The sequence below is a fragment of the Chrysemys picta genome, chromosome 5, assembly GCF_011386835.1.
Source record: "Chrysemys picta bellii isolate R12L10 chromosome 5, ASM1138683v2, whole genome shotgun sequence".
Taxonomy (NCBI): Eukaryota; Metazoa; Chordata; order Testudines; family Emydidae; genus Chrysemys; species Chrysemys picta.
Window position 1 is genome coordinate 84211898 of NC_088795.1, and position 18030 is coordinate 84229927.

Sequence of the window (18030 nt, forward strand, 5' to 3'; positions counted from 1 at the left end):
TTAACACTAGCTCTCCAGGAGGCTGAGGGGACATCACTCAAGATTTCCACTAATGCTCAGAGGGATTTAGAAAGATGTCCAATAACCATTGTCATCAAACTGCCATTAGAGATATTTGTTCTATCTGGTGAAAGAATCCCAACAAACAACAACTACCTCATTTAAACAAGCACAAGAGTTCAGTGAAAAAATTAAGAAGCTATGAAATTTTAAGCTAAAGCTTTTTAAACTTGACTTTTTACCTAACCCAGCTACTGCAACCCTATACAAAAGTTTCTGAACACCAGCTGACTTTACATAGGATAGTCCAGGGCAGAGTTTGGCCTAACATCCAGTGCAAGACTACTAGCAGGAGCAAAGAACTGAAACCACACAGGGCTTCTTGGCAATAGACTTCTCCCCTACATTCCACATCATGCTTATTCCCCTATACATACCCCCAAGGGGATCATTACATACAGAGCATACAAACAGTTCCAATCCAATCCAATCCATAGGACGTGTGCATGTCTATGTGACTGTGCAATCTTAAAATTGCCCCTGCAGTTTCATGGTCCCTTACACAGGAGAGCCTGCCTTGCAGCAGACAAACTGAGCCAGGGCCTCAGCTCCACTCCCACTCATGCCTCTCAACCTTCAGCCCTGCCAGTGTGGATCACAAACCCATTCAAATGTGTGCAATGAAATTTGTAAGATGTGGTGCCTGGTTTTGGCTGAGCACTATAACTGGCGGATCATTATGGTCTGTAACTATAAAATCTGTTAAGGATGTTTTATGTGCAAATCAAATCAATTAGTTTTGCAGTCTTCAGGTGGGTGAGAGGAAGATCCAAGGAGGAAATTCCTGCATGGTCTTTTCATGGCCACTGGGAGATGCAAAATGGAAGACACAGGGGTAGTCCTTGTCCCCCAAATCAATTCAATTTGCTTATCCCTCCTCAATCCAGTCCTGCTTTCCCAATTCAATTAAGAGGACAGGGTAGATAGATACTAAAAAAATCACCAAACAAAACAAGCTCATTATTTCTGCCAGAACACTAGAAACAGAAAATTACACAGAATTATCAACACTACAAGAGCTCTCCAGGTCAAACAACTGCCAAGTAATCACAATACTCGCTTTTTGGGGGGAAAAGTCCAGTTTTAATAATTATTACAAATTCTCTGCATACGAATGTGCAGGAGATAAGGTAGTTCTGGGTCTGTGGCCTAGCTTTCCCCCTTACATAAAGCAATTATCCTTACCATGAAATGAAATACAAAAATATCTTAAGAAAATATTTTCTTCTTTTAGTAACAAAAATTGTCAGTAAAACAGAGACAAACATTTCATGCAATGTTTACAGTTTCTCATAAATGCAAATATTTTTCTTTTTGTTCTGGTACAAGTAACTCCTATCACCAAAACTCAGAGAAATTGTGGAATCTCAACCAGATAGAGAGCTTAATCAGATACTACTACATAATAGATGCCCTTGAATTCTAAACCTGGAATCTTTAAAAGTTTTCCATCCCTTTTTGTTTTCAGATATCCATGTGCCAAGAGTCTTATGTCCATATTCCAAGGAATAATCCTAATAAGTTGTTAGCAAAAATGCCTCTCTGCTTACTAGCTTTTTTTCCCCCTCCCCAGAAAGTACATCTTCATCACACATTCCCCTTAGACAGATAGTTCTGGTTCTCTTAATTGATACCCAAAATGTCAAGGTTACATACCAATCATTCAAAAGATTTAACACATTAAATGCATTTACAGACTATGTTGGGTAACCTCAAAATGCTATTTCCTTTAATACAAAATCCTCTCATAAATCCAGATTCTGATCCCACTTAAACTAGTTTTATCCTGGTACAAATGGAGTTACATAGAACTTACATCAGCATAACTGAAAAAAAGAATTTGGGTCATTATGCACATTGTCTCCAATTTCCTCAACAAACCTCCCCCACAAGATCAGGATATTCCATATACTGTTTTGCCATTCTCGATCTGGCCACGCAATGCAGAATTGCTGGTTGTATTAGTATTTAATTAATGTAACCAGCTGGCTTCAAGTGCTCCTTTGTCCAGGATTCTACTAAGCTCTGCTATCTTGCTATCTACCAAGCTCAGCTTCTTAGATGCAGCTGTTCAGTTCTCCAATTGGTCCTGATCTTTGACATAGCTTTCCTCCTGTGGGGATCTGTTAGACTATAGAGTGTCTGATCCTAGCATAGTATTCACAGAAGTAGTTGGGAGGAGGGAGGGTCAGAAACACAGGGGAATTCCCCATAACTTTCTGTTCAGCTACTGTTCTTTCCCTCACACCAATCCTACATTACTATTCTCTGTGGCTTAGGCCTTGGCTACACTCGCGGATTTACAGCGCTGCCGCGGCAGTGCTGTGAAGCACGAGTGTAGTCGCGCCGCCAGCGCTGCGAGAGCTCTCTCGCAGCGCTGCAAGTACTCAACCTCTCCGAGGGGAATAGCTTGCAGCGCTGCGAGCGAGCGTGCAGCGCTGATTACACTGGTGCTTTACAGCGCTGCACTCGCTGTGCTCAGGTGGGGTGTTTTTTCACACCCCTGAGCGCAGCAAGTGCAGCGCTGTGAATTGCCAGTGTAGCCAAGGCCTTAGCATAGTCATTCATATGCCAGTTTGTTTTCCCCATCTATGGCTTCATCATTACCAGCCTGCTGAACTCTATTCCCTCAACATGGCAGGGAATAGACTCAATCTTTACACCACTAGCAGTGTCCCTTTCTGCCCTTCTTAATATCACATGGAACAGGAAATCAGGGAAGACACGCTCATCCACAGCAGCCAGATGGATTAACAACTTTGTATGCCTGCTGATCACATAAGCAAATGAATCACTTGATTCCTCTTTGGGCTGCTTCAGTAGGCCCTTCAGATCTCCTTTTAGAGCCTTTGGAATGGCTCCACACATCTCCCTTCAAGCAACAAGGGCTGCCTTTGGCTTGCAAACTCCTCCACATTTTTGACAAACTAGGGGAAAGCGTCTGCTGAAGGCTTCCTTGTCAGTCATTCTGCTGATTAGGTGTAGGTGATCAAATTGATCTCAAATTCATGCTCAGGAAAAGATTGGAACCCTTCTAATAATCTGGCCTGATGCCAGGTATATAACGTATGGGTAGAGAGGTATGGGGTGATGAAGAAAAATGTTTCACTAAATTTTCCAGTCTCTCTCATATGCAAATAATGTGATATATAAATACATTCTCCCCAATCAACTAACAATGCCTCAGTCTCACACTTAATACCTTCTATAGAAAAGGTGGTCTGGTCACCAATTTTTCCACTACAAGTTTCAGTAAGTGTAAACCATTAAAATATGGAGATTTATTTAAACAGAATTTAAATGTTAAAACAGCTGACAGATTTAACATGATTAGGAATACACACAAAATATGCAACAGATGGCTTTGATAGGAAGATGATCTGAGCATGCTCCATTTAGCTTTAGGAACTGATAGTCCATACCAACACTTAGGTGAAAACTCCGGAAATTACAGTAGTCTTTAAACTTGAGTAAAGCATGAAGTTCTCATATTTCCTTATGATTGAGTTATTTTTTACAAAAAAGAAATTAGAATGTATTTTAAAAAAACCTCTTAAGGTATAGTTTTAGGGCAAGTAGATCAAATTGTTTTACTATATGAATTTAAGGCAAATCTAAAAAGATCTGTTGTAGGACTGCTGAGTTACAAAACTGATTTGCTTAAAGGAAATAAAAGAGGTCCTACAGTCTCAATTCTGTATCATAAATCTGGATTAAAAAGCCTTTCCCAACAGCAACATGAATTTGGTGATGTGCTCATTTAATGATCACAATTTTTAATCTTTGTAAATGTCCACACTCATTATTAAAACTCAACAGTAATGAATGGTGTAATAACAAGAAAAGTTAAATAAAAGCCAAAGGGCAGCCATTGAAAATGTAGAACTTGACATAATCCTTTTAAGTATTTAATCATAAATGTAGATCATGTTCCTTAAAAAAAAAAAAGGCTATAATTACAAGTAAGTTGTAAGCGCATTTTAATACGCTCAGTTTATTATATGCCAGGTTAAGAATGTCCTGCACTTATTAGCAGCATAATTCAATATTTTACTCTAAATAGTTATAAATCTTATTCACAATTCTAATGAATTATCTCCTTTCACTCTTGGAAATAGGTTTGGTATTGTGTTGGAAATAGGATGTCTGATACCCAGTAAGTCTTACTGATGATACTCTATGGCACACAGAGACTGTCCTGTAAGGGGGGGGGGGGGAAAGAGGGAGAGAGAGAGAGAGAGTGTGTGTGTGTGTGTGTGTGTGTAAGAGAGAGTGAGAGAGAGATTTCTACTCTTCAATAAATCTTTATAATTTACACTTTTTAGCAAACACACAAAACCTTCTTTCTCAACTTCCTCAAATCTTATAAGTTTGGCAAGTGTATATTAACCCTCTGAAGTTCAAATAATCACAGGGATATAAGATGTTCTGAATAACTTGAAAGCAAAAAAATGGTCGATTGTTAGTTTCAGAACAAAATTATTGTTATTCTGTAATACACAAAAAATAACGATCCCAAACTTTAATTTGCACTGTTCAGATGAAGATGCGAGAACTTCATTAATATGGCTATGGGGATAGGAAGGGAGGACAAGAAAAGACCCATTAGGTATGTGGATTGAATGTTGGTTGCCAGGTTATTGCGAGCCATCTAATCCATGACCCTGCCTGGCACTGGCTAAGGCTTTGGAACATATCCAGGGCACCTGCTAGCTGGAGGACCAAATTTACAATCCAGTGTCCCCACCAGAGCTGGAATGGGTTCTGGGATGCTATCAGACACTATTCCTAGAAACTGTTTGGGGGCTCCATTTCATTTCAGCCTCTGGCTGGTATAAATGTCTAGCTACTGGAAAAGGGGAATGAGCATTCTTCTTTGTTCTCCCTTCCCTCTGCAGAGCATCATCCTAGGGCCAATGTAGGACTTGGGACAGGGAGGGAAGGGATTTCTCTGTTTCTATGGCCCTGAATAGCTTCTGCTTTGTGTCTTCCTCACCTATGACTAGTTCTGTCTGCCTCTGCTGCCCCTCAGAGCTTCTCCAAACAGCAGCAGCTGCATAAAATTGGCATGATTTATCTCCGTTTCACTGCTCAGTGCATGTATTTTTAATAGCACTCTGGAATCTATATCAATGTGATGCATTCTATCATTAATATATTCCACTGTTAAATTCCTCAAATTCTTTAAGAATACATTTAATCTCTTGTTTAGTAGATATATCTGATCATCTGAATTTGTAGACTGCTTTTCAACCTAAGCATGTGGGACTTTATTTTCTTTTATTCCAAGGTCTACTGTATGGTATCTGTCCTTTCCAGATATGCCAGTGTAGCTTTGCTGGATAGATTTGCTTTGTGAAAATCTTAGTTTTTAATTTTAACACTGAGTGGATACTACTCTGAGTATACGAGATTATTTTGCACTCAGCTGCAATATTTTTTATTTTGAAATGCAGATTTTTGTTTACTTATTTCAAGCGTCACAAACAAGTCTGTTGTAGTTCTTTCTGCATCATTATCTAGGACCTTTGTTCTCCAGTTGTATGTTCATTAGTATATTTTATGCCTGTATTTGTAAATTATGCTGGGAGTGACACACCTGCATCCAAGAGAAACACCAGTAAGAGCCTGATCTTTATTTCCTGCCCTCAGACACCTGACCTGGATCAGGGTTGCAAAAATATAATTCCCATGTCACACAACAGAGGTCAGTTTATGTTGATTTTAGTGCCTTCTATTCCAAATGTCATCTTTAATCTCTTTCCACAGCTGGACTCAATCCCACGAGGATCAGAGTCAATTTATCTAACAGCCACGGCCACTGCTGAAGGGAGAAGAGAGGTGGGAAACTGCCTCACTAGAGTCCCTCACTCCACATAATGATCTTGGGTTACTCTCAGTTTCAATGGAAGTCACAGGAAAGCTATTATGGGAGCAGCCAGATCTTGACCTTGCCTTAAGCAACAGGAAAGAGAGAGAGGCTGAGCAAAAGCAGCAGCCAGTGCTGTAGCCCTATTGTAGAGCATTATCACCTAGAATAGAGTGAGGAGCAGGGGGTAAGTTCATTCACCCACTGGTCCACATGGCACATATCACTTGCATTTGCTCTGCCATGGCAGCAGCGCTTCACCATTTTGTGATCCAGTAAAATGTAAACATAAAAATCCATGATCAGTGAAGATTCAGGAGGTACTGAAACAGGGGGTAGCAAGGTAATACTGTATTTGTTCTCCCCAAGAAAAATATACAATTTTAAACTATTATACATTAATATTTAAAAATATATCAGTTTATTTCAGTTAATTAAAAATAAAATCAATAAATACAATAAAGGACAAGTGACCACATAAAAAATTAAAAATATATACTTCATTAAACATTTGTTTCAGTGTATTCAATTGATTAATTTAACAGGTTTCTGAAAAAATACTTTAGTTTGTACTGTAACAAGTGTTCAAATGAATACTATCATTAAAATACTGATTGATGATGCACTCAAAAATTAATATGAAAAACTTTAGAGGGGGTTTACCACAAAACTACAAAAGCTGTTTTAATATTATTAGTAATCCCTGTATCTGAAGTCTTTATTAATAAGCAAAACCACAGTAGTTGAAGTTTTGGACACAGTTAGCTATACTGCTGGAATTCTTGATGTTTGTCTGACAAATCATTTTATATTAAGATACTAATTGCTATAACAACTCAAAGAAAACGTTAATAAGCAGCTGGTAGCTGGCCATTTTCAAAAGCTTCTACAACTACTCTAAATTCACCAGACTTTGGGGGAGTAAATATGGCAAAAAATCCATAATATAAGTTCTGCTAGCAATAGCATGATGTTAAAATATTAAACACACAACCTTATCAGGGTTTACAGTGAATACTGAATTAAGCTATTTGCATGAGTGCATCTGTCTATCTGAGGAAGCTCTCCTTAGGCTCAAGTGACAGTTGGTTTTGGACCTCAAAGGATAAAGTATTCCATCTCCAGTGCCCCAGGTGCATGTGTATGATTTATACAATATTTTTGTCTGTTGTCTGTAGTACATATATTTGTTATGGAACATGTTGGAGCTTTCATGCTACATCTCTGGGAACTAGTTCAGAGGTGATTCTCAACACACAGAACTAGCTATGGCAGTGGCGCTCCAACTTTTTTTTACTGGTGACCCCTTTCACATAGCAAGCCTCTGAGTGTGATCGCCCTAATAAATTAAAAACACTTTTTAATATATTTAACACCATTATAAATGCTGGAGGCAAAGCGGCGTTTGGGGTGGAGGTTGACAGCTTGCCACCCCCTATGTAATAATCTTGCGACCCCCTGAGGGGTCCCAACCCCCAGTTTGAGAACCCCTGAGCTATGGTTTCGTTCCCTGGAGCAGCATGAAATGTGTATTTGGGTTCACACATTTTTGGTGAACCTAAACTGGTTGGTCCCAGTTGTTTCTCCTGAGGTTTGCTTGAAGTTTTGGTTTCCTAGCAAATGTTGAGCCAACCCCAATAAAACACATAAAAATGTTTTACCCAACTACTGTCTCCTTACACCCAAATAGTCTCCAGTAGGGCCTCCGGACTTTAGGCCAGGGGTGGACAAACTACGGCCCGTGGGCCGGATCTGGCCCCTCAGGGCTTTGGATCCGGCCCGCAGGATTGCCCCCAATGACGCTGTGGGCCCCGTGCTGCTCTCAGAAGTGGCTGGCACCACGTCCCTGTGGCCCCCTCCCCCCCCCCCCGGGCAGGGGGGAAAAGGGCTCCATGCGTTGCCCTTGCCTCCAGGCACCGCTCCCCGCACCTCCCATTGGCCAGGAACGGGGAACCGTGGCCAATAGGAGCTTCAGGGGAGGTACCTGGAAGTGCGGCAAGGGCAGCACACACGGAGCCCTCCGCACCTCTTTCCCTAGGGGCCACAGCGCTTCCTGGAGCGGCGCAGCATGGGCCAGGGCAGGCATGCAGGGAGCCTGCCCTGGTGCACGCCGCTGCCACCCCGGAGCCGCTTTAGGTAAGCAGTGCTGGCCCGGAGCTTGAACCCCTCCTGCACCCTGCCCCCCCAACTCCCTGCCTGCACCTCACACCCCTCCTATACCCCAACCCCCTGCCCTGAGCCCCCCATACACCCCGCACCCCTCCTGCACCCCAACCCCCTGCCCTGAGCTCCCTCACACACCCCGCACCCCTCCTCTGCCCCAATCCCTTGCCTTGAGCCCTTCCTGCACACCGTACCCCCTCCCACACCCTGCACTCCCTCCCACACCCCAACCCCCTGCCCTGCATACAGTTTCCCCATACAGATGTGGCCCTCAGCCCAAAAAGTTTGCCCACCCCTGCCTTAAGCTGTCTTCTGGAATGAAGGCAGGGACTGCAAACCTCCCACTGACCCTTCAAAGATGGCCAACTGCCCCACTCTAGGATTTCGGTAGCCATATAGTAAGCCTGTCCCATGTATTTATCCAAATAAAATATTGATAGGGGAATGCAAGAGGTGCCCAACTTCCTCATCTCCATTCATTAGCAGTGAGACTAGAAAATACTCCATTTTTGGAGTTCTTTCTTGCCACGGGGCATTCTAGGGCGCAACAGCTCCAAAACAAAAAAGGGCATTTAAAATGACAAGCACATCTAGGGGATCGTTTTCCAATCCTCTGATTGCCGAGTTGGGGTGCACAAGGACATGTGGCTGCCTGAAAGTATATCCTATGAGAGTATGTACATACTAGTACATGAGAAAGCATGTTCTAGAGCAGTGGGGTGCGCACAAGAGGATCCTTGGAGGTGCGCGGCAGGAGAAGCGCTTCTTTTTTTTGGCTTCGGCAGTTCGGGTGGGAGTCTGAGTGGCTTTTTTTTTTTGCGCTTCGGCACGGCAGGCGGTGTATGTTCAAAAAATTTTTACTGATAGGGGTGCGCGATCAAAAGAGTTTGGAGACCACTGTTCTAGAGGAGGACAACTGGCCTGAAGGCATTAGAAGAATATTAAGGTGGCAAAAATCAAGCATTTAAAACAATAGGAAATGGCTAACTTAAGGTTGCACAGGCACTCAAGAAACCAACCCTAATTTTAATACGCTAGAACCCTATTTTATTAACTAATTGGGGACTGAGTAGTTCATAAAATCAAACATCTCAAAAGTTGCAGTAGGTAAGGTTCTAAGTATTAGTATAGCGCATAGTTTTCTTCTTATCCTTTCAGCCACTGCAAAGTGATTTCCAATCCACTGAAGACATTGGGATGTGAAAGGATGTTGTTCTTCACTTACATCGCTGTCATTATTTAATTTCACACACACACACACACTCACTCGAGAAAAAAGGTTCATATAAGCGATCATTCATAAGAGACTGGTGTTTGTAAAATTGAGGTGCTACTGTTATTTCCTAACTTTTGAGCTTGACTTTGCAAACTTAAGGTTCTTGTAATGCAAGTTTTGTAGGTAATTTCCTAGCTTTCTGAAAAAAAACAAACCACCTCCAGCCCCAAGAAATTCCATCATGTTGAACTGTTTTCACACCCACACCCCCTCATAGGTTTTAAATTCCCCACATGCACTTCATGTGATTCCCACCTTTGATTCCTTAAATATAAGATAGGTGGTTCCCTTTAGATACTTGGTATCTTAGTTTTGAGTCAAAAAAAGTTTCCTAAAATATGAAGTCTACCTAACTTTGGACTGGGAGTAACATGAATGAAGCAATACGATCCTGCCAGAGGAGAATACCTGGGAGACAACTGGCTCAAGGAATAAAGGGCTCTTCCCTACCCTCTCAGTGAATCTAGAAAATCAGTCACACAGCTGTTTGTCAGAAGTCCAATCTGGTCTCTCCCCCACTCCAATCTGTTGCTTCTCTACTCTGTCTCCCAGTCACCTATCCAGCAGCCTATTCCCTATTACCAACAGCAAAGGCAGAATACCACGGTGATGAGTGGCATAAATACTATTGCACTTATAAAGTATAATAGAGTCCTTGTATGGTCTCCAAATAAGCATCATTAAAAGGTTTTATTTTTAAGCAGTGTTTTAGTGTCAAGGACCTCTATATTCTTAAGACATACTGGGAAGGGCTTGGTACCTTTTAAGCATCTTTTCTCAGCTTTCTTTTCAGCCTTTTGTGGAGGGGGGGGGGGGGGGAGTAATTGCCCTTTTTCCTCAAAAAGGCTGAAAAAGAGGCTGTACATAGAAGTAAGCAATCTGATTTCAACAGCATGTATAGTTGGGCCTCCTACTATACATGATTATTAAAATCAAAACACAAAAACAACACTATATATCAGCAATGAAAATAGGGTTAGCTAACAGCAACTTTTAAAATTGAGTTTACACATATCCACAACACTATCCCTGCCAAAAGTATTAAATAGAAGCCTTGGGACCAAATCCTGCTTGCCTTATATGAGTAGTCCTATTAAATTCAAAAAAGTAAGGCAAACAAGATTTGGCCTTAGGTTTAAAAAAATCACTTAGGTAAATGAAGGCGTAAAAGGAAACATTAGACACATGATTCTGCCACCTACTTAATGAGAGTGGCAGAATCAAGGGCCATGCACAAATGAACTGGTACTGAAGAAGAAAGAATGGCACCTAGATAGTAAAATGGCAAAACTGGATTAATTCTACAGACCCACATATGGGACTAAAGTAAGACTCTTTTCTACATAAAACAAACTTGAATATATTTGCACTAAAGAAGAGACAGAATACTGAAAAGCATAAATAATCTGTCAAGCATGCCAAAAACTAAACATGAAATTACTAAGACTTTGAAAGTAGTTCATTAAACATTTTCTAAACCTACTTTGTACAAATATAAGGTAAAAGAGGTGAAACTAATTACAACTCTGGAGATCTGCTCTTTAACAAGAACCAATATTATTTTGATTAATAGCTGACTTTCTAAATAAACGTTTCAAGCAACATTTTGTTCTTCTAAATCTTGAAAAGCTAAGCAATCTTACGGGCACAATTCACCAGTACTCATGGGACACTACAAGACGTGTATAAATAGGGGTCTAACTAAATTACAACAAAATGACCATTTTTCACAGGTTGGTTAGGGCATAAATAGCAAATTTTGTGGATGTGTTCATACAGCTGAATATTCCGTGCCACCTTTACTTCTGTGCTGCTACTGGCGGTGCTGCCTTCAGAGCTGGGCGCCCGGCCAGCAGCTGCCATTCTCCAGCCACCCAGTTCTGTAGGCAGCACAGAAGTAAGGGTGGCAATACTACTACCCCCCCTACAATAGACCTGCAACCCCCAGCTGGAGTTGGGTTGGGACCTCCAGTTTGAGAAACTCCGTGTACTTCTACTATAGGATAAAAGTACAGAAAAGACCAGATTTCATTGTCCGTTGCACATTTTTCCACAGGCACGAATTTGGCAGACCCCTATGTACAAAATATGGAATCATTAAGTGAGTTGTAACTTGTAACTAGTTACCCACAGACAGGAGGTATGTATACACTGCAATTAAAAACCTGCAGCTGTCCCATGCCAGCTGACTCGGGCTCATGGGGCTCGGGCTGTGGGGTTATTTCATTGTTGTGTTGGCCTTCCAGGCTCTGGCCTGGGCCCAGACTCTAGGATCCTGCGAGGTGGGGGTGTCTCAGAGCTCGGGCTGCAGCCTAAGCCCAGGTGTCTACATTGCTCTTAAACAGCCTCGCAGCCTGAGCCATAGGAGCGTGAGTCAGCTGACACGGGATAGCCACAGGTGACTAACTGCAGTGTAGACATACCCTGTGAGACCAATTAATGAAACATGAGCGAAATCTTCAGATACCAGTGAACTAATATGAGTTATGACAGATTACAAATGGTGTAACAGCGCGGAACTCTGCCCATGATTTCTGCTTAACTTTGTTATTTGTGCTTCGGTAATCTAGCACTGAAGGTATGTGAAAATGCATACAACTCTTGGACACAAAGTATCAGAGTACAGTGGCATGAAAGAAAGACTATACAAGAAGACATCACTCTGAATTTCTTTGATTTTGTGAAATTTAATATTTTATTTTTTAAAGAAAAAAAATTGTATGGGGGAGGTAGAATGAGTAGCAATTTTCATTTTAACTGTGTTAGAGACACTTATTCAAGAAATAATTTATAGAATTTTAATATTTTACTGAGGTTATAACGATAGCACCTTTGAATGAATTAGACTGGAGTAAAATGCCTCCAACAGTTCTTAACCTACGAATCACTGACACAACAAAGCAACACCTCTGAATCTGTTATATCAATGCATATATGAATCCTTTATCACCATAAAATATTATATTAACAAGCTGCAAATGTATTTTGTTTTGGAAGAAGTTTATTTCTGTTCGTTCACCAAAAATGCACAGTTATTATTGTTAGGGTGAACAACAGAGAAAGCTACTAAATAAATTTACCAAAAGCAGCAAATATAATCAGCACACAGAGAAGCTATATTCAAAGGATAGCAATGATCTAACAGTTAAAAAAAAAAAAAAAAAAAAAAAAAAAAGGCAAGAAAATTCCAGAGTTAAAGTTTCTACTCTTTCCCTAAGGCCAGACTGTAGCATCCTGGTGAGTCTTCACTTATGGAACTATGCACATGAGTAAGTTCTTAACAAGATGAGTAAGAGCTCCACAATCTGGACCCGATATAATATTCCTTTTGGAGCTCATGTGGGAGAGGTTTTGAGACCAATGTATAATATATGCTGTAAATATTTAATCCAAGTAGGAAAAATGCAACTTTATCAAATGTTTTCACTTTGTTTCACTTCCTAACAGTGTGCATCCACTAAAACTGTGAAGAAAAATATATAAATTGATTAGAAATGTTTAATAAAATAGTGTAAAAACACATTCTTATCACTGTTAGTGCTTTAGGTTTGTTTGGGGTTTTGTTTGTTTGGGTTTTTTTTTAAATACTGGAAACAGAATAAGTGAATTAAGATAGGACAAAAAATTCTTACCTTTTTCTTCATCTATTCTGAAAATGCCAACACCAGATCCATCTCTGATTGAATACCTAATCTCTCCATCTCTTCCTGCATCCTCATCATAGGCAGTTATTGTCATCACAGATGAACCAATAGGGACATCTTCTTTTACAAAGCCCTTATCCACAAAACTGGAAAACCGTGGAGGGTGCAAATTTTCATTTACGTCAACCACCTCAACCTCAACGTAACAGGTAGAAGATAATGAAATTGGCTTTCCTTTGTCCTTGGCCCGTACAGTCAGGTTATAAACTTGTCTCATTTCAAAATCCAGTCTTTGTACAATACGTATTGCTCCACTCAATTTATCTACATCAAAGGTTCCATCTCCACTATCTAAAAGGCTGTATCGTACTTGACTTGACTGGCCCACATCAGGATCATATGCTTCCAGCCATGTGATAATAGTTCCTTCTGGAAGGTCCTCTCGAATTTTCACATGATAATTCAATGGAATAAATTTAGGAGGATTGTCATTGACGTCTTCTAAAGATACTTTCAAAAGTACACTGGAAAACAACTGAGGTTCTTCATTTGGCTGGTCCCTGGCCTCTATTTTCAGGAAATGCACATGTTGGATTTCACGATCCAAAGCCCCTACAACTTTCACAACACCTGTCGTACTGTTAATAGTGAACATGTTTGTATCTGTAAGAAGAAAATATTTCACTTCCCCATTGGGCCCCAAATCTTTATCTGTGGCTTCAATCTGAATGATTTCGCTGTTCAGCTCCTTGTTTTCACTCACTTCAACAAAATAGCTGTCCTGTAAAAACTCTGGTCTGTTATCATTGGCATCCAAAATGTTGATATCTAAAAGATGCCAAGCTGACTTTTGTGGTATTCCCAGATCATACACAGTAATATTCAGAGTGTATTTATCTTTTACTTCTCGATCAAGGGGAGATAAAATCTTTAACATTCCTGTTTCCAAATCCACAGTAAAACTACTATCATTATTACCTCCAGAGATAGCATAAACTAGTTTTCCATTGAAGCCAACGTCAAGATCAGTGGCATTCATAAGTATTATGCTGGAACCCACCGGTAGGCTTTCCTTTACTTCAACACTGCTTGAAAGAGTACTTCTAAACTGAGGTGCATGTAAATTCATAGAGTGAGTATCAAAGAAAGCATCCTCAACCTCGCCATGATTGTGTGGCTTATTTGCCTGCAGTAGTTTCTCTGCCAGCATTTTGGCTACACCAGTCTCTTCACATTGCAAGTTTACTGGTTTACGACTGGCAGCTACCGTTATGTTGATATATAATGGTACTGCAAAGTTCTCACCATCTGTAGCTGTAATTCTCAGACTATGAAAAGATACTTTAGCACCTAAACCATCTATTAGAGATTGCTTCAGGGAAAGCACCCCAGAGTTTGGATTTAAGATAAATAAATCTAATTCATTTCCAGATTCAATCTGGTATCTCACCAACTGGAGCTCATCAGCATCAATAGCAGATACAGTAGTAATTTGTTCTCCAACACCAAGATCCCTAGGGATTGTTCCCTCACAATTTATTTTTTCAAACAGCGGTGTGTTATCATTCAAATTATTTAAAATAATAGTAACAGGAACTTCAACTTCTCGACGATATGGTATGCCCCAATCAGATGCTCGAATCCTTAAATTGTAAACCCTTGGCATCAATTCATAATCCATGTCTTCCGTGGTACTGATAATACCATTGAAATGGTTAATCACAAATGGTAAAGGATTCAAGTTTGCAATGCTATATGTCACATAACCATTCTCACCCTCATCAAGATCTTTTGCACTCACACTCATGACACTAGTACCAACTGGCACATTCTCATCGAAGGAAGCTTTATATGATGTCTGAGTAAATTCAGGGGGATTACTGTTCATGTCTCTTACTTTAATCAACACCTTTGCAGAGGCTTTTCTGTCACTTGTCATGACTTCAAGTTCAAAATGGGATGAATATTGTGCTTTTATGGGTTCTAAAGTGGTAATAAGACCTGTGTGCGGGTTTAAGTTGAATCTGACTTTGCCTGGTGCATTTTTAAAAATGTATTTTAATTGGGAATAATTAGGCAAAGCTTTTACCATTATCACAGGAGTGTTTGGAGGGGCAAATTCACTTATCTCTGCTCTATACACATCTTTTTCAAATCTGACCGGTCCAGACTTAAACAGTGGGGATGTCACGTGAATAACTTTTACAGAAGAAAACTGTGAAGGATTTCCTTTATCTTTAGCCTGAAGAGTCAGATTATATCCAAAAGGTTGGCTCTCCCAATCAATGTGGCCAACAGCTTTGATTTTATATTCTTTACCTCCTGGAACAGACCTCACTGTTTTGAATTGTTGAAGTGGGTCACCAGCCACAATACTTAAAGATGCTATTTCTCCATTTGAACCCTGATCACTGTCCTCAACAGTTACAATTGCATATGTTGGATCCTTGTCCAATTCTGAAGGAGCCAAGACAGCAGCTGTAATAACAGGAGCATATTCATTTGCTTGCTCTACGTGAACAGTTAGCCTTGCCATGCTGCTAATACCGCTGCTGCCATACAATTTCATTCCACGATCCACTGCGAGGATTTCCATCTCATAAAGCTTAGTTTCTGCATAGTCGAGTCTTCCAGTTAGAACCACTGCACCACTGGTTGGATGTATAGCAAACATATCTGTTCTTTCTTTAAAACTGTAGTAAAATTCTCCATTGGTTCCAATATCTGCATCTGTTGCACTTACTCTAGCAATGCTGGTCCTTATTGCTGTATTTTCAGGCAAAGAAACACTGTAAGATGTTGGAGAAAACAAGGGTCTTAAGTCATTTGTATCCAGTATCTGCACCCTGACCTGTGTGCGTGCTTCAGCATTAGTATTCTTTTCAACTGCTTTTACAGTCAATATGTAATGGTCTTTCACCTCTCTGTTAAGAATAGCTGTATTTCCTCCCTTGGTCCGTATTCTCAAAAAGCAAAAGTTTCCAAGAATATACTCTTCAGCTTTGAACAAGTTTTCATTGTCACCAGATATAATTTTGTATCTTATGTCCCACAGTGGATTTGCAAGGTAAATGCCCATTTTTACTGGCTGCTCAATATAAGTCTTGGCTGCAGAATTTTCATACACCGTGGCATTGTACTGGACTTGTGTAAATTGCACTAGTGAAGTATGATATGGTCTTTGATTTCCTTCACAGTTTCCAAAATGCTGCACCAGCAGCAACAGCAGCATGGTCAAGGGTCTCCCCATGATGGCAATTATCAAAACCCCTGAAACAAAATAAAGAATCATTAACTGAGGCTTTGCAAAAATTACTTGTGTCATTTTAATTTTGATTAAATCCTTTTTGTATTTTAAATCACATAATTAAAGTCTTACATCTCTAATATGGCTAAAAGTAACATGACTAGATTATGATCTCTCAAAGTTTCCGTATGTTTCAGACAATCTAAAGGTATCTTTAAATAGTCTGAAACATACGGCAACTTTATAATAAAAATAAGATAATAATAAGATAATAAAATGTCAAAAATGTAACGATGCAAGTTCATAAACCCGAAAAATAGGGAATACTGCTATACCCTGGAAGGATTGATAAATTAAATGCCAAAGTTAATTACACAGTTTTTTACTCTGTCATGAAAGGAACATCTGAAAGCAACTACTAAAGAAGTCTACTAACTTCAGTTTGAATTTTCTTGCAAATATTAAGTTTGTCTATATAAAACTAAATTTAAGACTGAGTAAAAAATTAGGCTAAAGGACTTCCTCTCATTTATTGTAATCTGAAAATCAATTGGAAAGTATTCATTGAATATAACTATACCAATAGCTACTCAAAGTTAATATACTTTGTCCTATAGCATACAAATGAATAAAATTCCTCCACATGTAACAAACATATCTCATTCAAGCCCAAATAAAAAGCAGATAATGATTAGCTGCCACAATTGTTATTAAGGTTATACCATACTAAAAACAGTCTCTGAAATGTCACCATTACATGCCACGTGTTATTGACTTGTTTTATAAATAAAAAAAAAAGAGTGGTGTCTGGATAACCCCAGTGCTTCATAATGGATTACCAAGCCTTTCACTTCAGGTTACTGGGTCACATGTGGCACCGGTACAATAGTGACAGAAAGTCATTCTCATGCCTTCTAATTTAGGCTGTTCAATGGCTAATGTCAAAAGATAGTCTCAGTGCAGTTCTTAGAATACGTTAAGAGTGTAATCATTCACTCCTCTGGACTTCCGAGTGCAACCACTCTATTCTAGGTCTGTTTTAATTATTTTACAAGCTTTCTGGAATAGGAACTGTCTGTATATTGCATCTTGAGCAAGTGATAGTGCACATCACAAAAAATACTTTCCAAATTAACACTAAATTGGCATCCTCTCAGTGGAGAGGATGAGGATTCAGCATGTGGAGAGAATGAACTACTTTCTTACCCTTAGAGCAGAGGTGGGAAAACTACGGCCCGTGGGCCACATCTGGCCCACGGGACCCTCCTGCCCGGCCCAAGAGGCTAGCCCCCTCCCCTGCAGCCTCAGCTCACTGCGCCGCTGGTGCAATGCTCTGGGTGGCGGGGCTACGAGCTCCTGGGGCAGCGCAACTGCAAAGCCCAGCCTGACCCAGTGCACTGTGCTGCACGGTGGTGTGGCTGGCTCCTGCTGGGCAGCACAGCTGCCTATCCTGCTGCTCTGGGTGGCGCGGCAGTAGCGCCGCCAGCCACTGGTGCTGCAGGAAGCGCAGTAAGGGGGCAGGGGAGTTTGGGGTGGTGGTGGTCAGGGGGTGGGGTTGTGAATAGGGGTTAAGGCAATCAGGGGACAGGGAGAAGGGGTGGTTGGATGGGGCCTGGGTCCCGGGGGGCAGTCAGGAATGAGAGGAGGGGTTGGATGGGGCAGTCAGGGGCAGGGGTTCTGGAGGTAGTTAGGGGACAGGAAATGGGGGTCAGTGGGGCTGTCAGGGAACATGGAATGTTGGATGGGGCAGGAGTCCCGGGGAGGGGTGTCA

At 40.7% G+C, this 18030-nt stretch overlaps 1 protein-coding gene across 18 annotated transcripts in view; it reads right to left on the reverse strand.

Moving 5' to 3' along the window:
* Positions 1 to 18030, reverse strand: part of FAT1 (FAT atypical cadherin 1) — a 169800-nt gene that overhangs the window by 138760 nt on the left and 13010 nt on the right. For all 18 annotated transcript variants that reach the window (XR_010601454.1, XR_010601453.1, XR_010601452.1 and 15 more), the window contains exon 2: positions 13001 to 16282. Coding sequence is in view for 12 of the 18 variants with exons in the window: in XM_008168457.4 (XP_008166679.2) it covers positions 13001 to 16282 (3282 nt within the window). In the remaining 6 variants the exon portion in view is untranslated. The remainder of the gene's footprint in view (positions 1 to 13000; positions 16283 to 18030) is intronic.